The sequence below is a fragment of the Crotalus tigris genome, unplaced genomic scaffold (genome assembly GCF_016545835.1).
Source record: "Crotalus tigris isolate CLP2741 ecotype Arizona unplaced genomic scaffold, ASM1654583v1 scf7180000024506.7606697, whole genome shotgun sequence".
NCBI lineage: Eukaryota > Metazoa > Chordata > Lepidosauria > Squamata > Viperidae > Crotalus > Crotalus tigris.
The window spans coordinates 4,098,525-4,122,868 of NW_024100678.1; the positions used below are offsets into that span (position 1 = coordinate 4,098,525).

Consider the following 24,344-nt stretch of genomic DNA (forward strand, 5'->3'; position numbering starts at 1 on the left):
CACAAGGCAAGGTCACAGCTGAAGAGAGATGATTTTGAGTTCAAGGCAAGAACATACAGCAATGAAACAAACATGTTGTTCCCAGCATCATCTCCATCTGTCTGCTGTGCTAAATAGCCAGCTTCTGGTGCAGCCCATTAAGGGGAGGGCGAGGCTGTCTCCTTGCAAGTAATTGGGCTGACCTTCACTGCTCCTGCCTTTTTTCTGCCCTACATGTTCTTGGATCAGGTGCAGACTGCAGTTCCTCTTTCTCATTGCTGACCAGCTGTAGCTGCCTGCTTTGCCCACGTGAAGCCTCAGGGCTGTCCTGCTGCAGCTGTGCTTCAGCCAAATCATTCTCAGATGGCTGCTTGGAGCCATTGACCAACTCCCCTCCTGAAGTGCTTTGAACTGATTCATCCTCTTCTGAACTGCCATCTAGACTGGTGTCTATTCATTGATTCTTTGGACTTTGCCACAATAATAAACTCTGCTCTTCAACTTCCCAATCCATACTGGACAATATCCAATAATACAAGATCTAATACAATAAAAAACCTCAGCAGTAGCAGCAACAATGTTAATTTACATAAGTTTTATACTGTGACATTTTAATATTCATTCATTCATTCATTCATTCATTCATTCATTCATTCATTCATTCATTTTTAGCCATTGTTTATCCACTGCAGAATGAAGACCTCTTCTGCATGTTTGCAATCAATGTGGTCCTGATCTTTCTTTTGCTAATTGGGCTTGCGATACTTGCTGATGTTGTCAATCCATCTTGTTTTAGATCTCTTTTGTGGACACTTTTTCAAGTGGGATCCATGCTGTGATTGCCTGAGTCCACCTGCTATCAGTTCCTCTTGCTATATAAATTTAATATACATCACTGAAATATGTTCCTTGTTCATCTTTGGATTTTCATCACAATGACAGAAAATAAACCTGAACAGTCTTGAAATTCCTGAAGAAATATACAACTCCCTCTACTGGAAATAACTTGTAGGTTAACAAAAGAAAGAAAAACTTCTCATATCATTCAATTAGATCAGCTGAACATTTCAAAACAAAATTAGAAATAAAACTATAATAGCCATTTAACATATAATGTCACATGACAAAGTCTATTTTTGCATATTTAGAATTTGATATATCTTACATTCTATTATTACTGAGGGAGTTTGTTTTGTGGATGAATTAATATCCACAATATACCTCACTGCCTCTTTAAAAATTGAAGATGCATACTATCTTTTCCTCTACATAACAGTTTTCCTTACTTTAATTTAAATAAGAATTTGCACAGTTTTTAAAAGAGATTTCTCTGAATATCAGATAATAAGGCATAATTGCGTTTTCCAGCATCATATACTAAAAATACTTATGAATTCCTTATGAATTGAAATTTAAAAGCAGCAGTTTTATTTTGTGATTCTGGTGAATGTTCATGGGAACTAATTAGGAACAATAAATCTTTTTTATTTCTACAAATATATGTATTTATCATGATGCAAATATTTCTTAGTTTCTCTTCTGTTATGTATTGGCTGTATGCGGATTGAGACTTCTGTTTACTTCATATCTACATTCTGTGATCTTTTTATATGAATCTGAGATTGTAGATTAAAGATCAACTCTGAATGTCCTAGCTATCAGTGTGGAGCTTATTCAGAAATAGGCCTACATTATGGGACTTCTTTCTGAGTCAGGTTCATTGGTGTACACTTTTTTTCCCATTTTTAGGGCCAGGTTTGTTGTTTATTTGTTTCCATATTTATTATTTTTCCACATAACTCAAGGCAGCAAACGTACCCAGCACATATCTTACTATTTTCTCCACAACAACCCTGGGTGATGAGTTGGGCTGAGAGAGAATGAGGTCACGCAGCTGGCTAAATCAAATCAAACCCCATCTAGATGATAGCATAGCCATAGGCTTTCCTCATATCTCCATGAAACACATTTTAAGATGTGGGATATAGAGAAGAACCTCTCTCAAATATCTTAATAGATAAATTGGTTTGTATTGGAAAGGTGTTCCATAGATCAGAGGTCCCTAATCTTTTGGGCACCAGGGAGGTGGACCGGAGGGGGTGTGGTTTTGTGTGCTGCCTGCATCCCACAGATAGGGCTTTGCTTCTTTGTGTGGCCTGATTGCTGGCATGCCACGGCCCGCTACTGGTCCAGTGACTGGGGGTTGGGGACCCCTGCCATAGATAACCTGAACCTATGCTATTTAAGTTTTCTTATGTGTTTTTTCTAATAGAAGAATTTGTTCTTTTTTTTCTTCCATGTCAACCAGAAGTATTATATTTGGTTGTACTATAATTTGTAAATAATTATTGTTCATTACTTCAATCCTATTCAACTGCTAGGCTATCACAATTGTTTCTTGTTATATACTGGCATAAACAAAGGAGTACAAAATAGACAAAAGGTAATTCAGAATGACAGATCTGCCTGTAGCATTGGCTGTAGGGGATACAGAAGTGATGGACCTTGTGAACTGCCCTTTGCTTTCCCTGAGACTGCTAGCACTGGTGACAATTAATAGTTTGTTATAGCTGTGGTTTTGGGAAAGAGGCAGTTGTCCACTGGGAATAGTGTGGAGACAATGAACCTGTTTACAACAAGCTGTTGTACAGCTGCTGCATTGCAAAATCATAAATGGAGATGATTAGATCATCTATTTTGACATTATAGGATTAATCCTTCTAGCACAGTCTAAACTGAAACAGAAAGAGAATCAAATAAAATCTGCTACCTAGAAGTATGATAACTAACAAACTATAACTCATATCTGACTCTCTCTCTCTCTCTCTCTCTCTCTCTCTCTCTCTCCTAGATCTGAGTGAAGAATTTGAGATAGTAACAAAAATTCAATGCCAGTGCAATAATTTAAATATAATTTATTGCCCAACTAGGAGAGAGAAGCTCTGAGGTCTTCTCTGGGATGACTGTATAAATTGTTGTTTATCTTCTCATAAACTGATTATTTTAGAACAAATTAAATGATTTGGGAGTGAGAATATGTATATTCAAATAGAAATAATTTTCTGCAGTTTCTTATTGTCATTTTAAACACTGCTTTTAATTGTTTTATTTATTTTAATTATTCTCTGCAAAAATATGCACTTGTGCTTTTATTTAGTAAAATTTCCCCTAAATTGTTAATTTTTCTGAAATATTAATTTAGGGTACTTCAGACTGCAGAAGAGAGGGTATTATTCCTTATTAGTTCATTTCCTTAATGAATGCCTCAAATAGCAATTAGACTTTAAAACAATCTTGTTCAAATGAATGCAGTTATTCAAGCCATGTAATCTGGGAAATTCTAGCCAACAGTGAGTTTCCTTTTTTCAGGCCTGGGGAAACAATAGGAATCCAAAAAGGGAGACATTTGAATGAATTTAATAAGCTAGAGGGGAATTTATATTTGACCTGTGCTTTATACTGTCTGATTTAAGAAATCATAGGGGATTTGTGAACATGAAAACCCTCTCAGAGGAAATGTTGAAAGCAGACATTTGGAGAGAAAGGGGCGTTGTCTTACCTGAACGCCTTTTCTCAGCATGATGATGGAGAATCCACGGATGGGTTGTCTTAATCTATCTGCTCCAATTAGACTAAGTCTGAAATTTAGTACCGCCCCCTCTGTGCCAACTGCACCCCAGTTTTAGGCTAAGGCGATACCCAGACTTTAGTCCGACGCGTCTGAACAAATGGGGACCAGGCCAACTGACCTAATGGGAGGGAGTGGATTCTCCATCATCATGCTGAGAAAAGGCGTTCAGGTAAGACAACGCCCCTTTCTCCAGCATGATTGGATGGAGAACCCACGGATGGGACATACCAAAGCCCTGTGTCCCTAGGGTGGGGAATTAGATTGGGCCTGGTTCCCACCCAATGTTAATGCGTGTTCTAGGACCTTGCGGCCAAATGAAGCCGTAGAAGATGCATATATATCCATCTTGTAGTGACGGACAAAGGAGGAGGGCGATGCCCATGTTGCTGCCCTACAAACTTCCTCTATGGATGCCTGGGTAGACCAGGCTGCTGTAGTGGCTGCGCCCCTGGTGGAATGGGCCGTGATATAGCTGGGAGCTTGTAGTGATTGAGTCTGGTATGCCAGAGAAATACAAGCTCTAATCCACCTGCCTATAGTGGGTGAGGAAACCTTCTGTCCTAACGACGAAGGGTGAAATGACACAAACAGAGCCTCAGTCTTGCGGAAGGATGAGGTTCTCTGTATATAGCAATATAAGGCCCTGCGAACATCCAATCTGTTCCACTGAGCCTCTATGTCATTAGATGGGTTCGGACAGAAATCCGGCAAAACTATGTCCTGTGATCTATGATACAAGGAGTTGACCTTGGGCACGAAAGAGGGATCTAACCTGAGAGTAACCCTGTCCCTATGGAAGATACACAGGTCCTTTCTCACTGACAGGGCAGCCAGCTCAGAGATTCTTCTGGCTGAAGTTACAGCAACCAGAAATGCCACCTTCATTGATAATAGTTTGAGCAAACAAGTGTCAATTGGCTCAAAGGGTGGTGAGACAAGAGCCTGTAAAACCTGATGAAGGTTCCAGGAGGGATATCTATGTACCGCTGGTGGTCTGGCATTGTTAGCTCCTTTTAGGAAGGAGCGTATCATAGGGTGCTGTGTTAAGGGTTCCTTGCCACAGGAAATAACCGTGGCGAGTGCTGCTACCTGCCTACGGATGGTGCTTGTGGAAAGCCCTTTGTCCAAACCGTCCATCAGGAACTCCAAGATAACTGGCACTGCAGCCGTAAGGGTTCAATTTTGTGAGCTAAACACCAATTACAGAAGCTCTTCCACATGGCAACGTATATTCTATTCGTCGAGGGTCGCCTGGATTGCTAGATCATGGCTATGACCCTTGATGAATATGAGTCTAGGCCTAAGGCCTGCCTCTCAAATGCCAGATGGTTAACTGGAGCCATTGAGGGTCCGGATGATGTAACTCCCCCTGAATGAGGGAGATCCGATTGGCTGGAATCCTCCATGGAGGGGATGCGGAGAGCTCCATCAGGTCGGCGAACCAAGATCGTCTCGACCAATGTGGGCCGACCAGGAGGATCTCTGCTTGTTTGTGAAGGATCTTCCTGATCGTGGCAGGTAGAAGGGGCAGGGGAGGAAAGGCATAGAGCAGTTCCCTGGGCCAGGGGCTGCGGAGTGCATCTGTTCCTTCCGCTGATGGAGATGGGAACCTGGAAAGGAATCTGGGAAGCTGTGAGTTGGCTGGGGAGGCAAACAGATCTAGGGTTGGGGAACCAAACCTGTCCACGATCTCTCTGAAGATCTTCGGATCCAGCTGCCATTCGGAATGGTCCACGGTGGCTCTGCTCAATGAGTCCGCCTGCTGGTTGGCCACTCCTGATATGTGCTCTGCCCTGATGGAGGCAAGATTCAGTTCCACCCAAGACCCCAGCAATCTGGCCTCCTGCATGAGAGGCTTGGACCTTGTTCCCCCCTGTCTGTTGATATGGGCCTTGGCTGTGATGTTGTCGGTTAAGACCAGGACGTGCTGGCCCTGTACTAAGCTGCTGAATCTCTTTAGGGCCATGTGTATGGCTCTTAGTTCCAGCCAGTTTATATTGTTCTTTAGATCTTGCCTGGACCACTGACCTTGGGCCCAGTGTGTGTGGAGGTGTGCCCCCCACCCAAATAGGCTTGCGTCTGTGGTGATGGTGATCCTGTCTGGCTCTTTGAATTCTGCTCCCCGTGACAGTGCCGGAGAGTCCCACCAACGAAGGGAGTTCAACACCGACCGTGGAACTCGGACCTTCTGGTGGGATGTGCTGGTATGAAGTCTCTGAAATGGAAGGAGAAGCCACTGTAATTCTCTGGCATGGAGACGTGCCCATGGCACAATTTGCACGCAGGACACCATCTTCCCTAGTAGTTGTGAAAGGGATGCCAATGTGACTACTCTGTCCCTTCGGATCCGACGTACAAGAGTCTGGATAGAGTTCCGTCGGTCCTGAGATAGGTAGACCGTGCAGTTGCCTGTGTCTATAACTGCGCCCAAATGGAGGAGCCGAGTTGTTGGTACAGTATGACTTTTCTGGAAATTCACAGAAAAACCGTGCTCCTGCAAAACATTGATGGCTAGGGCGAGGTCTGCTTGGGCACCTTGCCATGATGATGACTGAATTAGAATGTCATCTAGATAGCATTGAACTCTGATGGGAATTTGTCTAAAGTGGGCTGCAATCACTGCCAGTACCTTTGTAAATACTCTCGGTGCAGATGAGAGGCCAAATGGAAGGGCTCTGTACTGGTAGTGGCGTCGGGCATAACTGAATCTGAGGAATTTGCGGTGTCCAGGAAAAATTGGGATGTGCAAATATGCCTCAGTCAGGTCTATGGAGGTAAGAAAGCCACCTTGCCTGATGCCAGCCAGGATTGATTGAAGTGATTGCATCTTAAATTTTTTATATCTCAAGTAGAGGTTTATACCTTTTAAGTCCAAGATCGCCCTCCAGCCCCCTGAAGCCTTGGAAATGACGAAAAGTTTTGAGTAAAACCCTCGTCCTTCTTGGTCTTGTGGTACTGGTTCAATTGCTTGTATTTGCAATAAATGAGCTATTGCCTCTGACATAAGTTCAGCTCTGGTCCTGTTCGTTGAAATAGGACAAGAGCGGAATCTGTCAGGTGGATGGGAACAAAATTCTAGTCTCAGACCTTGGGAGACGGTGTCTAACACCCATGTGTCCATATAGTGGCCGTCCAAATGCTGGAATAGAGGGCCAGCCGGCCTCCTATGGGGGGTGAGGCTGCAGGTTCACTTGCCTCGCTTAAAGGAGCGGCTCCCTGTGCCTCGAAAGGACCGCTTGGTCTGGAACTGTGATCTGCCTCTGTATGCTGAACGATCTTGTTGTCGTTCCTGTCTCTGAAAGGAGGGGTGAGGAGCCTGGGCCCAGTCCCAGGCTGGCGCTGGCCGAAAGGGCTGCCTTCTGTAGTTACTCTGCGACAAGTTCCCCCAGCGTCTATCTCCCCTCCTTGATGTATTAACCAAGGTCTTGCGTTTATCCTTACCTTCGGTTAGGTATGGCTCTAGCGCCTTACCAAAGAGTTGTCCACCTGTATAAGGTTTAGAGGCCAGACGCCACTTGGCCTTGGTGTCTGCTCACCAGTTTCTGAGCCAAAGGAGCCTTCGTGCTGAAATGTCTGCCGCGATGGTCCGGGCAGTGTATCTGATCGTGTGTAAGGAGGCATCGGCTAGATACTGGGACGTGGCCACCAACTTACCCAGATTCTGGTGGGCTCTGAGCTGGTCCGGAGGGATCATGTCCTGGAGCTCCCGTAGCCACAGGACCGAAGCCTGGCAAAGAAGGCCATGGAGGTTGCCGCCCTCGTTGCCCAGGCTGATGCCTGGTGGGACCTGCGTAGGGTGGACTCAATCTTCTTGTCCTCTGCCCTTAGTGCCTCATTTATGTCCCCAGGGATGTTGGACTTGGGAAACAATGAGTTCAAGGGCTCATCAATCTCAGGAATCTCCAAAAGGGAGGTCAGGGAAGGAGCAACATTGAACAATGTTCTCTCTACCGCACCAGGGCTTAAGGGGGATCCTAGTTTTTCCCATTGTTTCTGGACTATATTTAGAAAAAGGGGAGGGCAGGGAATATGATTCTGTGAGACAGAGGGCTCAGTGTATATGGCATGGGGACCCTGGGATGTTGGTGGGTTCTCCTGTTCTTGGGCGAGGTTTGCAGTGGTGCAGGCCTTGAGAAGCAGGGAATTGAAGAAGGAATGGTCAAAGAGACCGACAGGAGGGGTGGGTTCGGATGGGGCGATGCCCTCGTCCTCAGACAAAATTAGGCCAGCTTGTTCAGCTCCTGTAGATTCCAAATCCGATGCGGGATCATCCATCCAATCCGGAGATTGTGAATGATGTGTGGCCTGTGGGGGTGGCTGTGGGGTGTTGGAGGCCATAAATTGAGCCACAGCCTGGGCTATCATGGACTGGAGGAGGTTCGGGTTCAGGGCCTGGTTCTCAGGAGGGCGAAGTCCTGCTGCAGTGGGAGTGAATGTGGCCTGGGGCCCTGAGGTGTCCTGACCGGTTATACCCCTCCCTGAAGCCACTGTTAGGTTTGAATCTGACTCAGGAATTCCCCTGGGGGGAGACCAGGCCCCTGGGGCTGAGGCACTGTGCGAAGAAAGGGGCTCAAATATAGACCTTCCCATCGTGCCTGTCAGATCTGGGGAGGCCGCTCTCAGTCTTTGGCACCCTTCCTCCCTCTTGGCTCCCTGCTTGGCCGGGCTCACTTGGTGGTGCTCTGACCACTTGCCTCTGATTGGCGACTCCTCTTGGCCGGCTCGCTGCCTTTCTCTGCCATGATGAGTTGCTCTGGTCTCAACCTTGGCAAAACGCCCCCCCCCTCGGCGCTGTACTTCACCAAGGGAGTCTACAGAGATACTTCAGCCCAAAAGGGGGTGGGCGGGGAGTTAATGGGCACCCCGATCACTTAGGATCGATCAGGCCCTCCCCGGTCGAACCTGCTCTCTCGACGATCCTGCCACCGATGATGTAATACTGCCTTCAGAAGAAAGTTCCAGGCAGTCTGGGCCTCAGCCACACACAAAGTGGCCGCCAAGGGCTTTTGCCACGCACAAAAGGGCCTCCGAGGGCTTCAGTCACATACAAAATGGCCGCCGATGACTTCAGGCACACTCAAAATGGCCGCCGAGGCTTCAGCCCCACACAAAATGGCCGCCGGTGACTTCAGCCACCCACAAAATGGCCGCCGGTGACTTCAGGCACACTCAAAATGGCCGCCAAGGCTTCAGCCCCACACAAAATGGCCACCGGTGACTTCAGCCACCCACAAAATGGCCGCCAGTGACTTCCGCCACCCACAAAATGGCCACCGAGGGCCTCAACCACATACAAAATGGCCACCGGGGGCTTCAGCCACACCCAAAATGGCCGCCGGGAGGCAATTCAAAATGGCAGCCGCCAATTTCGCGCCCTAAAAAACGGCCGTTGGAAGAAGGCCTTGAGGCCTAGGGTCTAAGCTGCAACGAGCCCTCGTTCGGGTGAATCGCCTGGGCTCCTAAAGCAGCTGGTGGCATGTGATTAGGCCGGCTGGAAAAGCTGTCGTCCAAGGCCTGACAGGCCCTCCCGGCTCCGAAAATTGGGCTGCGCCCAAATTCTCACCTGCTGCTCTCTGCTGGGGCCGAGGGACCTGGGAAGGCTCCCTCCAGGCTTGATGAGGCTCTGAAAACGACCTAAATCAAAGATTTGATCTTGCTGTCCCTAACTGAGGGAAAACAAAGAAGGGAAAGGTTCCCCCCCCCCAGAGGGAGAGGATTGTGAGTCTGTCAGCCTGAATAGGCTTCAGACTGGGATAATTGATCTTTCTTCTAGATATAATCGATTCTGAATCAATAATAAAATAACAAATAATAATAATAGCCTGAGCTAAGTAATTAAATAGAATTAAACAGTCTTCTGCTCCAGGAGCGAAGACAAAACGCGTCTTGGGGCAAAGAGACTAAGTCTAAAACTGGGGTGCAGTTGGCACAGAGGGGGCGGTACTAAATTTCAGACTTAGTCTAATTGGAGCAGATAGATTAAGACAACCCATCCGTGGGTTCTCCATCCAATCATGCTGGAGAATACCAATATCATTGACCATTTTTTGCACCTTACAATTGCTTATGTTTTTAAGCAGACAATGTCACTTCATATCACAAATCAAAAAAACATCCTTGCAGTGTTTGTACAAACAAACAACATCATAATAGTAAGTAAATGGGAGGAAGAATTCCTTAGGTAACCCACCCTTAGATTTTAAATACTGTTACAATTGATAATGTATTCTGTTTACTTTGTTTGTGCATATTGTTACCTTTGCTTTGAGAATTCAGTTTATGAGGGGTCCTTGGTGCTCTCTGAGCTTGCTTGTTTTCTTGCAGACGTTTCATTATTCAAACTAAGTAATGTCATTAGTGCTAGTCTAGCACTCATGATTTTATCTAGTTTGGGTAATGAAAAATCTGCAAAAAAACAAGAAAACTCAAAGAGCATCAAGGACCCCTCATTTCAACCGAGCTACAAATATTCTCCTGTATTGGTAATTCAGCTTATTAAAGTGTTTGTAATTTTATTTGTACTTGTTTGCTTCATTATATTTGTTATAGTTAAGACTGCTGATTTTATAGCGTCTACAAAAATAATGTTATGATCATGACTGTAATCAAATAAGTTTACCCCAAGCCAGTGTGTTTGAAAGGAGACAAAACTCCTAATAGATTTATTGATGTATTTATAACATTTATATCATGTTGCAATCAATTTTAACTTTTAGCGGTTTATATAATATAAACACAATTAAATCATTTGCTATAAAAATAAACAAAAGAAAAGAAAACCTTAAAGGTCAATCAAATAATAAATTCTCCCTAGAATGCTCTATAGACAGCTTCTCATTTAGCATCTTTCTGACTGCAGACAAGAAAAGGGCCTATCTGATCTCCACAGGGAAACTGTTCTAGAGCAACATTTTTGGGCATTTTAGGTAATTAAGAGTAGCTTCTCCTAAGATGACCTATTAGGTCAGAAAAGGTCTGATTGGAGTAAGTAAGTCTTGCAATACCCAGATCCTAAGCCATAAATGGCTTTATACAATATAACCAAAATTTTAAAATATATCCTGAGTCCAAGTGGAAGCCAGTGCAAGGCCTGCAGCAAGTCCTGGATTAATCATTAAGCAAAATAAGCACAAGCCTATGGCACCAATGAAAGGAGTGGGGAGCTATCATGCCCTTAACTCTTTCATTGTCATACTTGACTTTAGTTTTCAACACAGTTAATGTCTTGTCAGTTCAGTAATAGAAAGGCTGGGGGCACTATATGTTGGGCGGTACTTACAGCATCAGCTGGCCTTAGTCAAGTCCTGCCTGTACATGGGTATAATATGAATACTGAATACAGGGCTAACTGTCTTACAAGTAGTCCTTAAAGACTCCCCTGTACAAACATTTCAACCATTTGTGTTGCATATACACATATAAACACATTTGTTTAATTTATATAGCCACCTTTCTTACTTACATGTGGCTCTAGGGAGCATACAAAGTTAAAATCGAAGCTAAAAATCCATATTATTCAATCATTAAAACAAATTAAAAACAGTTACAAGTGTGCAGTCTATACTTAGAACAATCATTTAGTGAGCTCCACACCTCAGTGGTTTCCCCAGATTTAGGCTTTTTGGAAGATCACCAGGGTTCTGGAAATACCTCTGAAAGTACACAGTAGCAATGGCTGGAGAGTTTTGAGCAAGTTATTTTTTTAAAATTATTTTATCTGAAAATGGCTTCACAGCCATATGTGTTCTGAATAATTATGTGTTTATAGCATTAATTATGTAAAATGTAGAAATTACTGATCATTAGTATTTTCACTTTTGTAACAGTCTCTGACTTAATATTTTCTATTACAAAGAAAACATTTGCAATGTGTATATAGTTTTGACTGGCTGAATTTAAGCATTTTTATGTACTTATATCTGACTAGGGGATATCTGACTACTAGTAGTACAAAAATAAAATGTTGGTACTGCAATAGCTATCATTGACTTAGCTATGTAAGCCTTTTGCAAATATGTGAGGACAATTGCATAAATATTTGACCCAGTACTTGACAACTAACATATTTAGCAATGCTGAGGCCTCAGGTAAAATGCTGGTTCAAATCCAAAGAACATTAGACATCTGTGAAATCTTATACATATTCAGGAATAAATCCACTTATGTTCAGCTGGATGTATTATTCTGTTAACAGTTATAGAAATTCAGCCAGTCAGATTAATACAATTAAATTCAGCTAACTTAAATGCTGCCACTTGAATGGAATTTACACCTGGTTCATTTAGTGGAATGGGACTAATATTGTCCTTAGTCTGATCTGCTGAATCTGGAAAGCACCCTGAGTCCGTGGAGAAAGAGCTTTACTGCATAATACTGAATATGTTCTCTCCTTGATCTTGTGTACTGCTATATGATACCGTGTCTTGTTTTGCTGGCACATTTATGTTGCACACCATACAATTGCTATAAATTTATAGATGCAACCAATTCATTGTACTTATTGCATTTCATATCTTATCTAAAATAAAAATAAGATCATAAAAGCAAAGAGACCAGGCAGTCTGCAAAACAGAATTTTATTGTACAAGTATACATATAGGATACAACAAATACTCTTGTCTCTCTACACATATGATTTCAGAAGATTAAATGAAATATTGCTAGTTATCTAGCTGCCATGTTGATCCCCTGAAATTAAATTTAATAAAGAATGGGAAAATAAAAAGTAGATCTAGAATATTTTGTAATGTGATATTCACTAGAGGTGAAATTCAGTTTACATTTAGAAGCTAGTTAATATGTGACTTTACTAGATCTAAAGAACACTAAACATTTAGAAAAATAAAGAAATTCAGAGTCTCTGCTTGTTTAGTATCAATACGAATATCAGTATGTCTTTTGCTATAAATGTAAGCAGCTGTTGTCTCTTTGTTCTACTTTTACATTGTAAAAGGAATGGCTTAGACCAGGGGTTCTCAACCATGGCAACTTTAAGACTTGTGGACTTCAACTCCCAGAATTCCTCAGCCAGCTTTGCTGGCTGAGGAATTCTGGGAGTTGAAGTCCACAAGTCTTAAAGTTGCCAAGGTTGAGAACCCCTGGCTTAGACTTTGTAGAAAATACATTCATGAACTGACTAGTTCATAGTCAATTATAATTACAGGTAGTCATAGTCAATTATAATTACAGGTAGTCCTTGATTTATGACCACAACTGGGTCCAAAATTTCAGTTGCTAAGCAAGACCATGGTTTAGTGGGGTTTCCCCCATTTTATGACTTTTTTGCCACAGTTGTTAAGTGAATCATTGCAAAAGGTGATCAGATGACACTGGGACACTGCAACCACCATAAATATGAACCAGTTGCCAACTGTCTGAATTTTGACCATATGATCATGGGGAGGATGCAATAGGCATAAGTATGAAAAATTGTCATAACTCACTTTTTTCAGTGCTATTATAACTTAAAACGGTCATTAAAGAATGATTATAAGTTGAGGACTATCTGTAACCCTAGTGAGACCACAACTAGAATACTGCAGCCAGTTTTGGTTACCATATCACAAAAAAGATGTTGAGAGTTTGGAAAAAATTCAGAGAAGAGCAACTAAGATGAGCAAAGGCTTGGAGACTAAAACATACAAAGAACGGCTGCCGGACTTGGGTTTGGTTAGTCTAAAGAAAAGAAGAAATAGGGGAGACATGATAGCAGTATTCCAGTATTTGAGGGGCTGCCACAAAGAAAAGGGGGTCACATTTTTCACCAGAACACCAGAGGGCAGGACAAGAAACAATGGTTGGAAACTGATCAAAGAGAGAAGCAACCTGAAATTAAGGAGAAACTTCCTGACAGTGAGGACAATTAACTAGTAGAATAGCTTGCCCCCAGAAATTGTGGGCACTCCATCAATGGAGATTTTAAAAAAGAGGCTAGACAGTCACTTGTCTGGTATAGATTCTCCTGCTTGAGCAGGGGGCTGGACTAGAAGACTTCCCAAGGTCCCTTCCAGTTCTATTCTATTCTATTCTATTCTATTCTATTCTATTCTATTCTATTCTATTCTATTCTATTCTATTCTATTCTATTCTAAATGCAATAGTCAGTCAATTCAAAGGGATAGTAAATAAAATGTCCCAATTATATTTATGGATTTTGAAGGAAGGTGAAACCAGGCCTTGATTTGTTTTAAGATTCAGTAGGAATCTCAAATACACACATACATGTTTGTGTGTACTCTGTATGTCTGTGTGTGTATGCGCACATGATGTATATATGTGTGTGTGTGTGCATATATATATGCACACATAGACTTCTATTGAACTCATTCACAAATTTTGTTCAAATTGAATCACTTCTTCTGATTAAAATGCAATTTTGAATCAAATTTTAACTGCTTTGTGTATTCCAATTAAATAAAACTCACTTAGAATCTTATATACATATTCTATATTTATTGTATAGTGATAATATTTGTATCACTGATTTGACTGTTGTGGTATAATGATCTTTAGATATACCACTGGTATATGATTTTTAGATATCAGTGTCAATATCTTCAATTTACTGTGACCATAAGATATGTTTGCTAGTAATTTACATATTCATTTTGTGTTTCCTGTCATTTCTTCTTAGGATGGAATTGGGGTAGATGAAAAACTGTCATTAAGACAGGTAGCTGTTGTTGAAGATTTCTTTGATATAATCTACTCCATGCATGTGGAAACAGGACCAAATGGAGAGCAAATCAGAAAACATGCTGGACAAAAAAGAACCTATAAAGCAGTGAGTAAATAATCTTACATCAAGAAGAATGGCATATTGTTATGTTTTATCCGAGATAAATAAGGCATATTTGTCAATTATCTTTCAATCAGACCATTTTATCTCTACATGGATGTATGCTGACTTGCATTGAATAAGCTGAGATGTGCTTTAATATATTTGAAGTCCTAGTGAAGAAGGAATGCAGATACTATATTGTGCCAATAAAGTACAAATTATATGAATTATAGTAAAGGAAGATATAATAGGACCTGTGTTGATCAGATAGATCAGAATAATTCCACCGGTATATTTAAATAATGTTTCATACTTATTTTCCTCTAAGTGATAGAGAAATCATGTATATATATTCTGTGTCCTGCTTACTTATTCAGCTGATTCTTTTGTTTTTAACATTTATTTATTAAAATGCTTGATAAGTTATTTTATCCTTCTTAAGAATATAGATGTGAATATTTAGATAATGTATAAATATTAGATAATAGATAATGTATAAATATTATTTATATTAATATATGTATTAATATAGTGTATTAATAGTAAAATAAGATGTTCCCCAATAATTTTACTAGGTATACAATCTTCAGGAAATATGATATTTTTAAAAAAGTTTGAATCAATTTATTCTTAATAGTATCTCAAATGTAATGTGGGCTGTCTTTATTACTTTATTACTTCCATTTATTATTTTGAAACCCCAGTTTTATTTCTCCAGTCACAAAACATGCCTTATTAAGTCCTCTTCTACCTATCTAATTCATCTTTTAGTCAAATAATGTCTTTTACATTACAATAGAACATTGTTAATAGTAATGTACAAATCAGCCAAGTTCCAAATTGAAGAAAGCAATATTCAATTTGAGTTTTAGAGGTATAAAAGGAACAAAATTCAATTTCAATGAATTTGAGGTTAATTCAGTAAAAAAAATTGACCACTGAACTAATAAGGAACATTAACATCCCTTTCGATTTTTTATTCAGATACATAGCAGAGATGATAGATTATTTCCAAAACATTAATGATGAAAGTTTAAGACAAATAACTTCAAGATTTCATATAATAAAAATGTGAAATAGTTTTAAGGAAGATTATTGGATCAGCCTCAACCTACTTCAACTTATTTTCAAAAACTATTTCAAAAATAAGCTTTTCTAAAAATAAAAAAGTCTATCACTTGATTTTCTGGACTAAAGAGCTTATTGATATACTGTAGCTCATTGACAGGGTTATGTGCTGCCTTTTAATTAAAAAAATGGAGGTGTATATATTATCACTATTGCATATATTATACACAATCATATAACTGAAAACCCACTAAGATCTATCTATGCAATAAAAATTCACTTAGAACATGGTCAGGACAGGCAAATACCTGAATGAAACAGAATTTATTGTTTATTTTTTATTTGGGAGGAAATTTGAGAGAATTAAGAAATAAATTATCATTAGGAGAAATTGAATAAACAGGACACTGAATGACTTGAACATTTGCAGACAGACTGGACTACAGAGACTATCATGAACTATATTACAGATCAGATGAATACATTGAGAGCTAGGAAATAATGAAAATAAAAATGTATGGATTTAGTGAAAAGAAGGTAATACAAGAAGGAGTAAATCTGTTTGTAAAAAGAACAGCAAAAAGAACTGTGTCATATTTCTTTCCTTCAACTCAACTCATCTAAAAAAATTATATCAGATAAGTGCGGCACACATATTCTCACTCTTCTGATAGTGTTGTGACAAGCATGATTTTACAGATGTAATAATCTCATTGACTGGCTACTCAGAACATAGTCAGAGAAACATTGTATTCAGCCCTCACCCTCAGCTTTGTTCACATATAGAAGGAAAATTTTAGTGGTGTTCAAAAATTTGCAAAATCAAAAAGTAAATCCATTCTCTGAATAACCCTTAAATTTCTAAAAAATTGATACAAAATTTCTATGTGTAAAACTCTTTCAAAAGGACTTTAAAACATTAGAGAACCACAAGGCAATGGGCCCTATATATACTTACTTTTTGCTTACTTTAATAATTCAGAAAAAGGGTGAGCAGCTGATTCTTTAAGGAATTTATTGGAGATATTAGAATTAAGCTGCAGAGAGTTTAGAATTAAACACTATTCAATACAGTAATTAAAAGTTTCTTGTGAGATTTCTTGAGTATAAAAATATAGTTGTTGTGTAAGCTAGTAGAGCAATCTTGGAATCAAACCAATATCATTCATTATAAAAAACATCAATCAATCAGAATAGAGCTGGAAGGGACCTTTGAGGTCTTCTAGTCCAACCCCCTGCTTATGCAGGAGACCCTATACCATTTCAGACAAATGACTGACCAGTCTCTTTTTAAAAACCTCCAGTAATGAAGTACTCACAACTTCTGATTGCAAGCTGTTCCACTGATTAATTGTTCTCACTGTTAAGAAGTTTCTCCTTAATTCCAGGTTGCGTCTCTCCTTGATTAGTTTCCATCCATTGTTTCTTGTCCTGCCTTCTGGTGCTTTGGAAAATAAGTTGACCCCCTTCTTTTTGCGGCATATGTTTCTTCATATGTTTTTGTCTCCATCATCAGTCTCCAAAAACTCAGATAACAACAACAACAACAATAATAAAGTTGAAAGGGACCTTGGAGGTTATCTAGTCCAACCCCCTGCTCAGGCAGGAAACCCTATACCATTTCAACAAATGGCTGTCCAATCTCTTCTTAAATACTTCCAGTGTTGGAGCATTCACAGCTTCTGGAGGCAGGTTGTTCCACTGATTAATTGTTCTAACTGTCAGGAAGTTTCTCCTTAGTTCTAGGTTGGCTTCTCTCTTTGGTTAGTTTCCATCCATTGCTTCTTGTCCTGCCTTCAGATGCTTTGGAGAATAGCTTGTCTCCCTCTTCTTTGGGGCAACCCCTGAGATATTGGAACACTGCTATCATGTCCCCCCTCGTCCTTCTCTTCATTAAACTAGACATACCCAATTCCAGTAACCGTTCCTTGTATGTTTTAGCCACTAGTCCCCTAATCATCTTAGTTGTTCTTCTTTGCACTTTTTCCCAAAGTCTCAACATCTTTTTTGTAATGTGGTGACCAAAACTGGGTGCAGTATTCCAAGTGTGGCCTTACTAAGACTTTATAAAGCGGTACTAGTACTTCCCATGATTTTGCTTCTCTGCCTCTGATAATACAACCAAGGTTTGTAATAGCTTTTTTGGCTGCCACCCTACACTGCTGGCTCATATTTAAGTTATTGTCTACTAGGACTCCAAGGTCCCTCTCTCAGTTACTGTTTTTGAGCCAGGTTTTGCCTAATCTGTACTTGTATCTTTAGTTTTTCTTGCCTAAATGTAAAAGCTTCCTTTTTTCTACATTAAATTTCATGTTGTTGGATAGGGCTGATTGTTCAAGTTGGTCAAGATCTTTTGGGATCCTGAGCTTGTCTTCTGGGGTGTGAGCTATTCCTGCCAGCTTAGTGTCATCTGCAGATTTGATGAGTTCCCCTTCTATTCCATCATCTATGTCATTTATGAAGATATTGAAGAGTACTGGGCCTAAAACATAATCTTGTGTTACCCCACTGCTTACTTCTCTCCATGTGGATTTAGTACCAGTAAGGATGACTTGTTGAGTATTGTTTGTCAGCCAATTACAAATCCATCTTGTAGAAATGCTGTCTATCTCACATTTTTCTAGCTTACCAAGAAGTAGGTTGTGGTCTACTTTCTTGAATGCCTTGCTGAAGGCCAAGTATACTATGTGTCCACAGCATTCTGATGATCCACTAATTTAGTCATTTTGTCAAAGAATGAAATAAGATTGGTTTGGCATTAACTATTTTTAACAAATCCATGCTGGCTTTTAGTTATAACTTTATTTGTTTCTAGATGTTCTCAGATCTGATTTTTGTTATCTTTTCCATGATAAATATTATTAAGAAAGAAAATTGCACTGAATATACAAAGAAGAAATATCATCACAGGCTTTACAACTTTTCACTTTTTCTATTCCCACCCCTCCTCTCTGTACAGTAAAGTGTAACATCCAGTGTTCAAAATGTTTAAAAATTAAGTGGCACATCTGGCATTTTGAGAAAACATTGTGAATCATTTCATAAAATAATTTCTGTAGTTGCGAAACATCCATTTTATGAAAATCTGATTGCTGAAGCCAAAATAACCAATCTAATTTGTTACATACAATAAAGAAGAGGGGAGGATTTTGCCTACAAATTTCACAGCAAACATTTTATTCTATATAGCACAACTACCATTTAACTGAAGATAAGTTAGTGAGGCTAAAAAGATAAGTTAGTGAGGCTAAAAGTAATCCAATTAATTTTCCCAAATTATTATTAAATAATTTCCTTTAAAATTAATTTAGTTTCCAAAATGTATAGAAAAATCTCAGTGTAATCATTTCCCCTTATTTACTCATTATTTCCCCAGATTTTGGCCCCAATCAAGTCACATTCAAATAATTTTCAGTATGTTGTTTTCTGTTTTATCTGCTAACATCATCTCAGTTTTTCTGTCAGCCAATTTGCTCATTCTTTTTCTCTCTCTGCCACTTAGTTCTCTCAGTCAGTTAATTCACCATTTCCCTTATTTCTTATTTTGTGTCTTTCTCTCACAAAAGAAATAACATGAATGATTACTTCAATTTTTAATGCAAGAATTAGATCCAGTAACTTTTCTAATGTTGCAATGCTACCTACATGTATCTGTGAGAAAGTTTCATTAATCTCAGTATAACTTATTTCTGTGCAAATATTGGGGTTTCGTTATTAAATATTATATGCACAATATAAATATTTTCAACTCTAATGTTGCCATTATCTAGATATCAGGATAATCTTGCTTGCTAGCATGTTTATTTATCTTTAACTGCATTTGTAAACAAATTAAGTATCATTGGTCTGTCTCTGCCAGTCTGAAAACTAATAAAGATTTTGTGGCACTATAAAACTGGCAAATTTGTCTTGGGACACTGTGGTAGCTTGTAAACAGGTAGATAGAGGATAAAATTGGAAAATACTTGGGGAAAGAACCTGGATGTTTACTTGAATTGTAAGTGTCCTGTCATGTCAAAGCTGCAATGCCTGTAGGGCAGTTGGTGGTTAAATACATGAGTACTAATAGGTATTGCATGTGGCAAGTAAATAGTATAACAGCTATCACAACATCTGTATCTGTATCTGCCCCAGCTAACAGATAGTTTCTTTTTCAGTAGCTAAATTGTAAGCAGCCTGCTCCCTGTTTCATTATATCAGAAAAGTACTTATATCAAAAATTTATTTGACAAGTTCAAAATGATTTCCTACTAAATCTAGTTCTTAAGGCAACAAAAAAGAATTTAGTTATATGGCTGGGGAAACACTTCCACAATAATACGAAGATAAACTCCATTTCATTTGAACTTATATGCTCTTTTACTTGCTCATTCACATTCTGAGATTTTATATATGTGGAGCAACTCGGCGCATTACAGACGAGCACAATCAATGGATCGATGACGCGCTCAAGAAGCCGGGCACAGAGGCAGGTTGTTTTATAAGCTAGCTCCCAGATCTCCTTTTACTCCAACTATGACAATGTCGGCAGTCTGGCCGATGAAAGCTTAGTGATTTTTTAACCACAGGCTTGTTTACATTAAACAGTCTGGTTTATTCTATCCTGGTGTTTGTTTTTCTTTGTTTTAACGTAGGCTAATATGATGCCCAGGATTCGCATTTTTAGCATTTTAAAGGATATATACTGTATATATAAATTTGGCCAAAACTGTAACATTAATAGATTAAACTGTACAATGCATCTATACATTTTAAAATCATATATGCAATATATGTATTACCTACTAGCCTCTACTCTGCCAATGACAATGCAGACTTCCAGCGAGGCAGATTCTCCCCCCCCCATTTCTCTTATACCCAATATCTTGAGCAGAGTGAATAGGAATAGTAGTGAAAGAGAACAAAGAAGAGTGGTCCCGATATCAAGCAGAACAAGGCACTGAGTGTTCACTTTCTCATCTAAGCTCTAGTGTAACTTATCTAATAGTGACCAATAATTTGCTTAAAGCATATTAAGCCTTTTAAAACAATGCTTCAATGGACGAAATTTCAAATGTAATGAAAATCCCACCTCCAAAAGAGTACATGGAGTATATTTAATTTAATTATAAGAAAGGGACAGATTAATTAATTATATCTACAGTATGGCTATGTTTCTTTGTATACCACATCAAACATATGCTTTGTCATCTTTTTATAAATCATCAATTATTTAATAGTAATAATGCAGTCTGTACTCTAAATGTTTAGTGTTTGCCATGTACTGAAAAGGGCACTGTTTGGAAATATATTAGTGCAGTATATAATACAGCAAATGTACCACTGGTTATGTAAATCTGATGAATGAAGGATAAAGCAGGATGAATATGGAAAGGATGATGGATTCAGAAGAGCATCTTTTTTAAAAAGAGTAAATACATATATCTCTATGCTTCTTCTTTCACGACATACTAGAATTCAACAAGGAAGTTGCCTAGAAACAGAAAGAAGAAATATGGAGGCATAACCTTGTTCTATCTCTGTTGCATCTGATGAATAACACTGCTAACAATGTTTGCAACAAATATCCTGTGCAATTCTACTTATTGTATTGTATGTAGGTGGCATGTAGAAGAATATCACACAAGAATTCTGTATTAATCTGAAGAAAGAGACAGATTTCTTTTTTCACACACAATCATATTGGAGAACAGAGGTAATTTATTTTTGGCTCATTTGATATCATTCAAACAGCAGTAAAATTATTATTAAAGCTAGTATTTTCTTTAAAGAAGTATAAAATACTACAGTTTCACAAGCTTGTGACTATTTCTCCACTAGAGGTAATTCTTGCTTCACCTTTATTTCCTTGATTCTTAGCTTTAGCCTTATTAGCAATTCTTCTCAGGGAAGAGTGGCTTGATATTTTAGTTTTGCAGCTGAACCACTGAGATTTTTTTTCATAAGATCAAGCAAACAAACCCAATATGAAGTAAGGTTTAGAGGCTATTTATTTTATTTTTATCTTTCATGGAGTAAACTCCATGAATTACTGCCCATGGCAACTTGGAGGCAATAATAATTTAATATTGTTTGCTCCTTACAACTTATGTTTTCAAGTCAGGAATGATTGTGGGATAGCTCAAAACTGTTTCTAAGAATTTAGGAAGTGAAAATGGTGATAGTCTAGATGGAACCTCAAATCTGTTTTATTCTTAATTTGTATCTGAGAATGAATGAAATAATTTTGGGACTGAAGTGGAGCATAAATTCTATTTATTTGTTAATCTACATACTACTAAAACTCTCATGCTTGTTTGATACTTTGTAATTTAAGAGCCTGAAGACCTGGCTCTGCCAATTGGCCTGGGGTCCAGATTGCGGGAGTTCCACGCTGGAGGTGGATGCTGGATTCGTGGCAGACTTTACCCTCCCCCCTGTTCTCTGCTCTCTACCTGTCCATCTTCCTTTTTTTTTTTTTTTAGTAATCAAATAGTTATATTTCTCACTATGTTCTTTTTCATTGCTTATTTCATTATTCTATTCTCTTACTTCTATTCACACTCTTTTTATTTGTTCCTTTTTACTGTTGTGGCTGCCTAGAGTAGCTATGTGGTGAGATAGGCGGCAAATAAATTTAACAAAGAAATAAATAAAATAACCTTCAATTGGGTGAAACATATCATAGGGCAAAACATTGTCAACAAAAGTACCTCAAAGGGGCTAACTTACTGAATGCTGGGACCTATCACGCCCAAGGGAATGACTTTTAGGGATTTTTTTGCTGCTTCAGCACCACTGCTCAACTGTTGTTCGATGCCATCATTACACTGTTATAGTCAGCCACGGTCACTTGATCCTGATTTTCAACATTTCCTGTCAGTTTCTCACAAGTTGATGGGTAACTCGGAAAGAATTGATATGGGTTTCACACTCTTTGCCACTTTCCCACTAATAAAGTATTTGCTTATTAGAAGCTTGCTGGGAGAAACTCAATGGAGAAATTGTGCACTCTTTTCCAGTCTCTCTGCACTTGCACCATGCTGGCCACTCATGCACTCCCTCCCTCCCACCAGCATCTAATTTTCAGTCTGCTGGGAAGACAAGGAAATGGAGAGGGAGGGAGGAAGGAAGGAAGGAAGGAAGGAGAATGAAAAAAGAAAGGAAAGAAGAATGAGTGAGTTAAGGGAGGGAGAGGAGGGAGGGAGGGAGCCACTTACCTGTTGCTGGGAAACAAAGTGAAGAGAAGGAGGAGGGAATGGAGGGAAGGAGGAAGGGAAAAACAGGGAGGAATGTAGGGAGGAAAAGAAGGAAAGAAGAGGAGGGATGGAAGGTAGGTAGGGAAGAACAGGGAGTTCCCACTTCCGCTGTTTTTCCCCCTGCCTGTAGACATTCTGTTTCTCTGATTAGGTAAGGAAATATCTCCGAAATGATGACCCAATGGGTTATGGGTATTACTTCTAAAAGCATCTAATATGCTGGTATACAGAGAAGGTCATTCTTTCCCATTCAGAAAGAGTATCTTTTGTGCCACGCTATGAGAACTGTATATCTCCATGTGAGCTATTTTTGATAGGTATCCAAAATTTATTACTTTCTGCCCTAAGTTCAGGCAGCATACATTGTTCTCCCTCCCCCATTTCCCCCCATAAAAATACCCTGTAGGTTGATAGAAGTTGATGTAACTGGCCTAAAGTCACTCGGTGTGCACCATGGTTGAGAGTAGTCTTGAACCTGTCTCCTTTGTGCAATCTAATGCTTTCTTTATGCACTATACTAGTATATGAAATGTATATCAGTTTCAGTTTAACACTTTTGTTTTCCAAATAAAATTCTATCCTACCTGAATGAATTATGAATTATGTACAGTTTTTGATTAAAATAAATGAAGCATCCTCCAAAATACAGGTTGCTAATGAATCCATAAGAATGCTTCATTAATTTCAATGCACTGCATTTTTGAATATGTCAGTGAAGTTAACTAATGAGTACAGACTATTTGCAGTCCTAATTTTAAAGACTGGTTCAGTCTATCTTGCAGCAACATGGCATTGTCCAATATAATTGTTTATTGTTGAAAGTGGAACTAAGTAGAACTAAGAGTTATGTTCGATAGGGGTTCTGGACATAGCAATCCATGGGGTGGCAAGATGGGGAATGATCAAATATATATCTTAATATTGTGATACTAGGTCTGTCCCTTATGCACAACTCACAATGGAACATTATGATGTGCATATAAAATGAAGGTGCTTCTGTTGTGATGTTTAGATGATTTTTCTATCATGCTTTGGAATGAATGCTTATGTTGAAACATGTATTGAGACGGCAACTATTGCTAAAAAGGGGATTTTTTTGCTCTATTGGGTTTTAATCATGACAGATTGATATGCAATTATATTTTCCCTTTTTTTAACCCAGAGTATCTTCTGGAAGGATGAGGATATCCATGTTCCTTATTTAAAGGCCAATGCATCTGAATTTATCATGTTATTCTCATACTAAGGATAACTTTGCAAGAGCCACTACTTTCACCATTATGTTTTAAAAACTTCAGTAGGTTATATTTATTTGCTTAATTTAAAATCTTTTCAACAGCGTAGATTCACTTCCATGAAGGTGCAATTGAGCACCTTGCATCTGACACTATGGTAACTCTTAAAATAGCTGCATCTTTTCCTGCTACTATCTAAAATTGTCATGCAATTAACAAAGTATTATTTAAAGGCAAAATTGGGGACAAATAAAAGCAGTGGTAAAAGAATATAACAGATAAATGCAAATATTTGGGATATATGAACAAAAGACCTTTTTAGAAACATCATTTGAGTATTTATTATTTTCTTGATTTTTTTGTCATAAGCAAAAATGATTTTATTAACATTATGTCTTGATTTGGTAGACCAA

At 39.1% G+C, this 24,344-nt stretch overlaps 1 protein-coding gene across 5 annotated transcripts in view; it reads left to right on the forward strand.

The window, feature by feature from the left end:
* Window positions 1–24,344, forward strand: part of NOL4 (nucleolar protein 4) — a 137,007-nt gene that overhangs the window by 37,325 nt on the left and 75,338 nt on the right. For all 5 annotated transcript variants that reach the window (XM_039333640.1, XM_039333639.1, XM_039333641.1 and 2 more), the window contains exon 2: window positions 14,244–14,393. In XM_039333640.1, coding sequence (XP_039189574.1) covers window positions 14,244–14,393 — 150 coding nt within the window. The remainder of the gene's footprint in view (window positions 1–14,243; window positions 14,394–24,344) is intronic.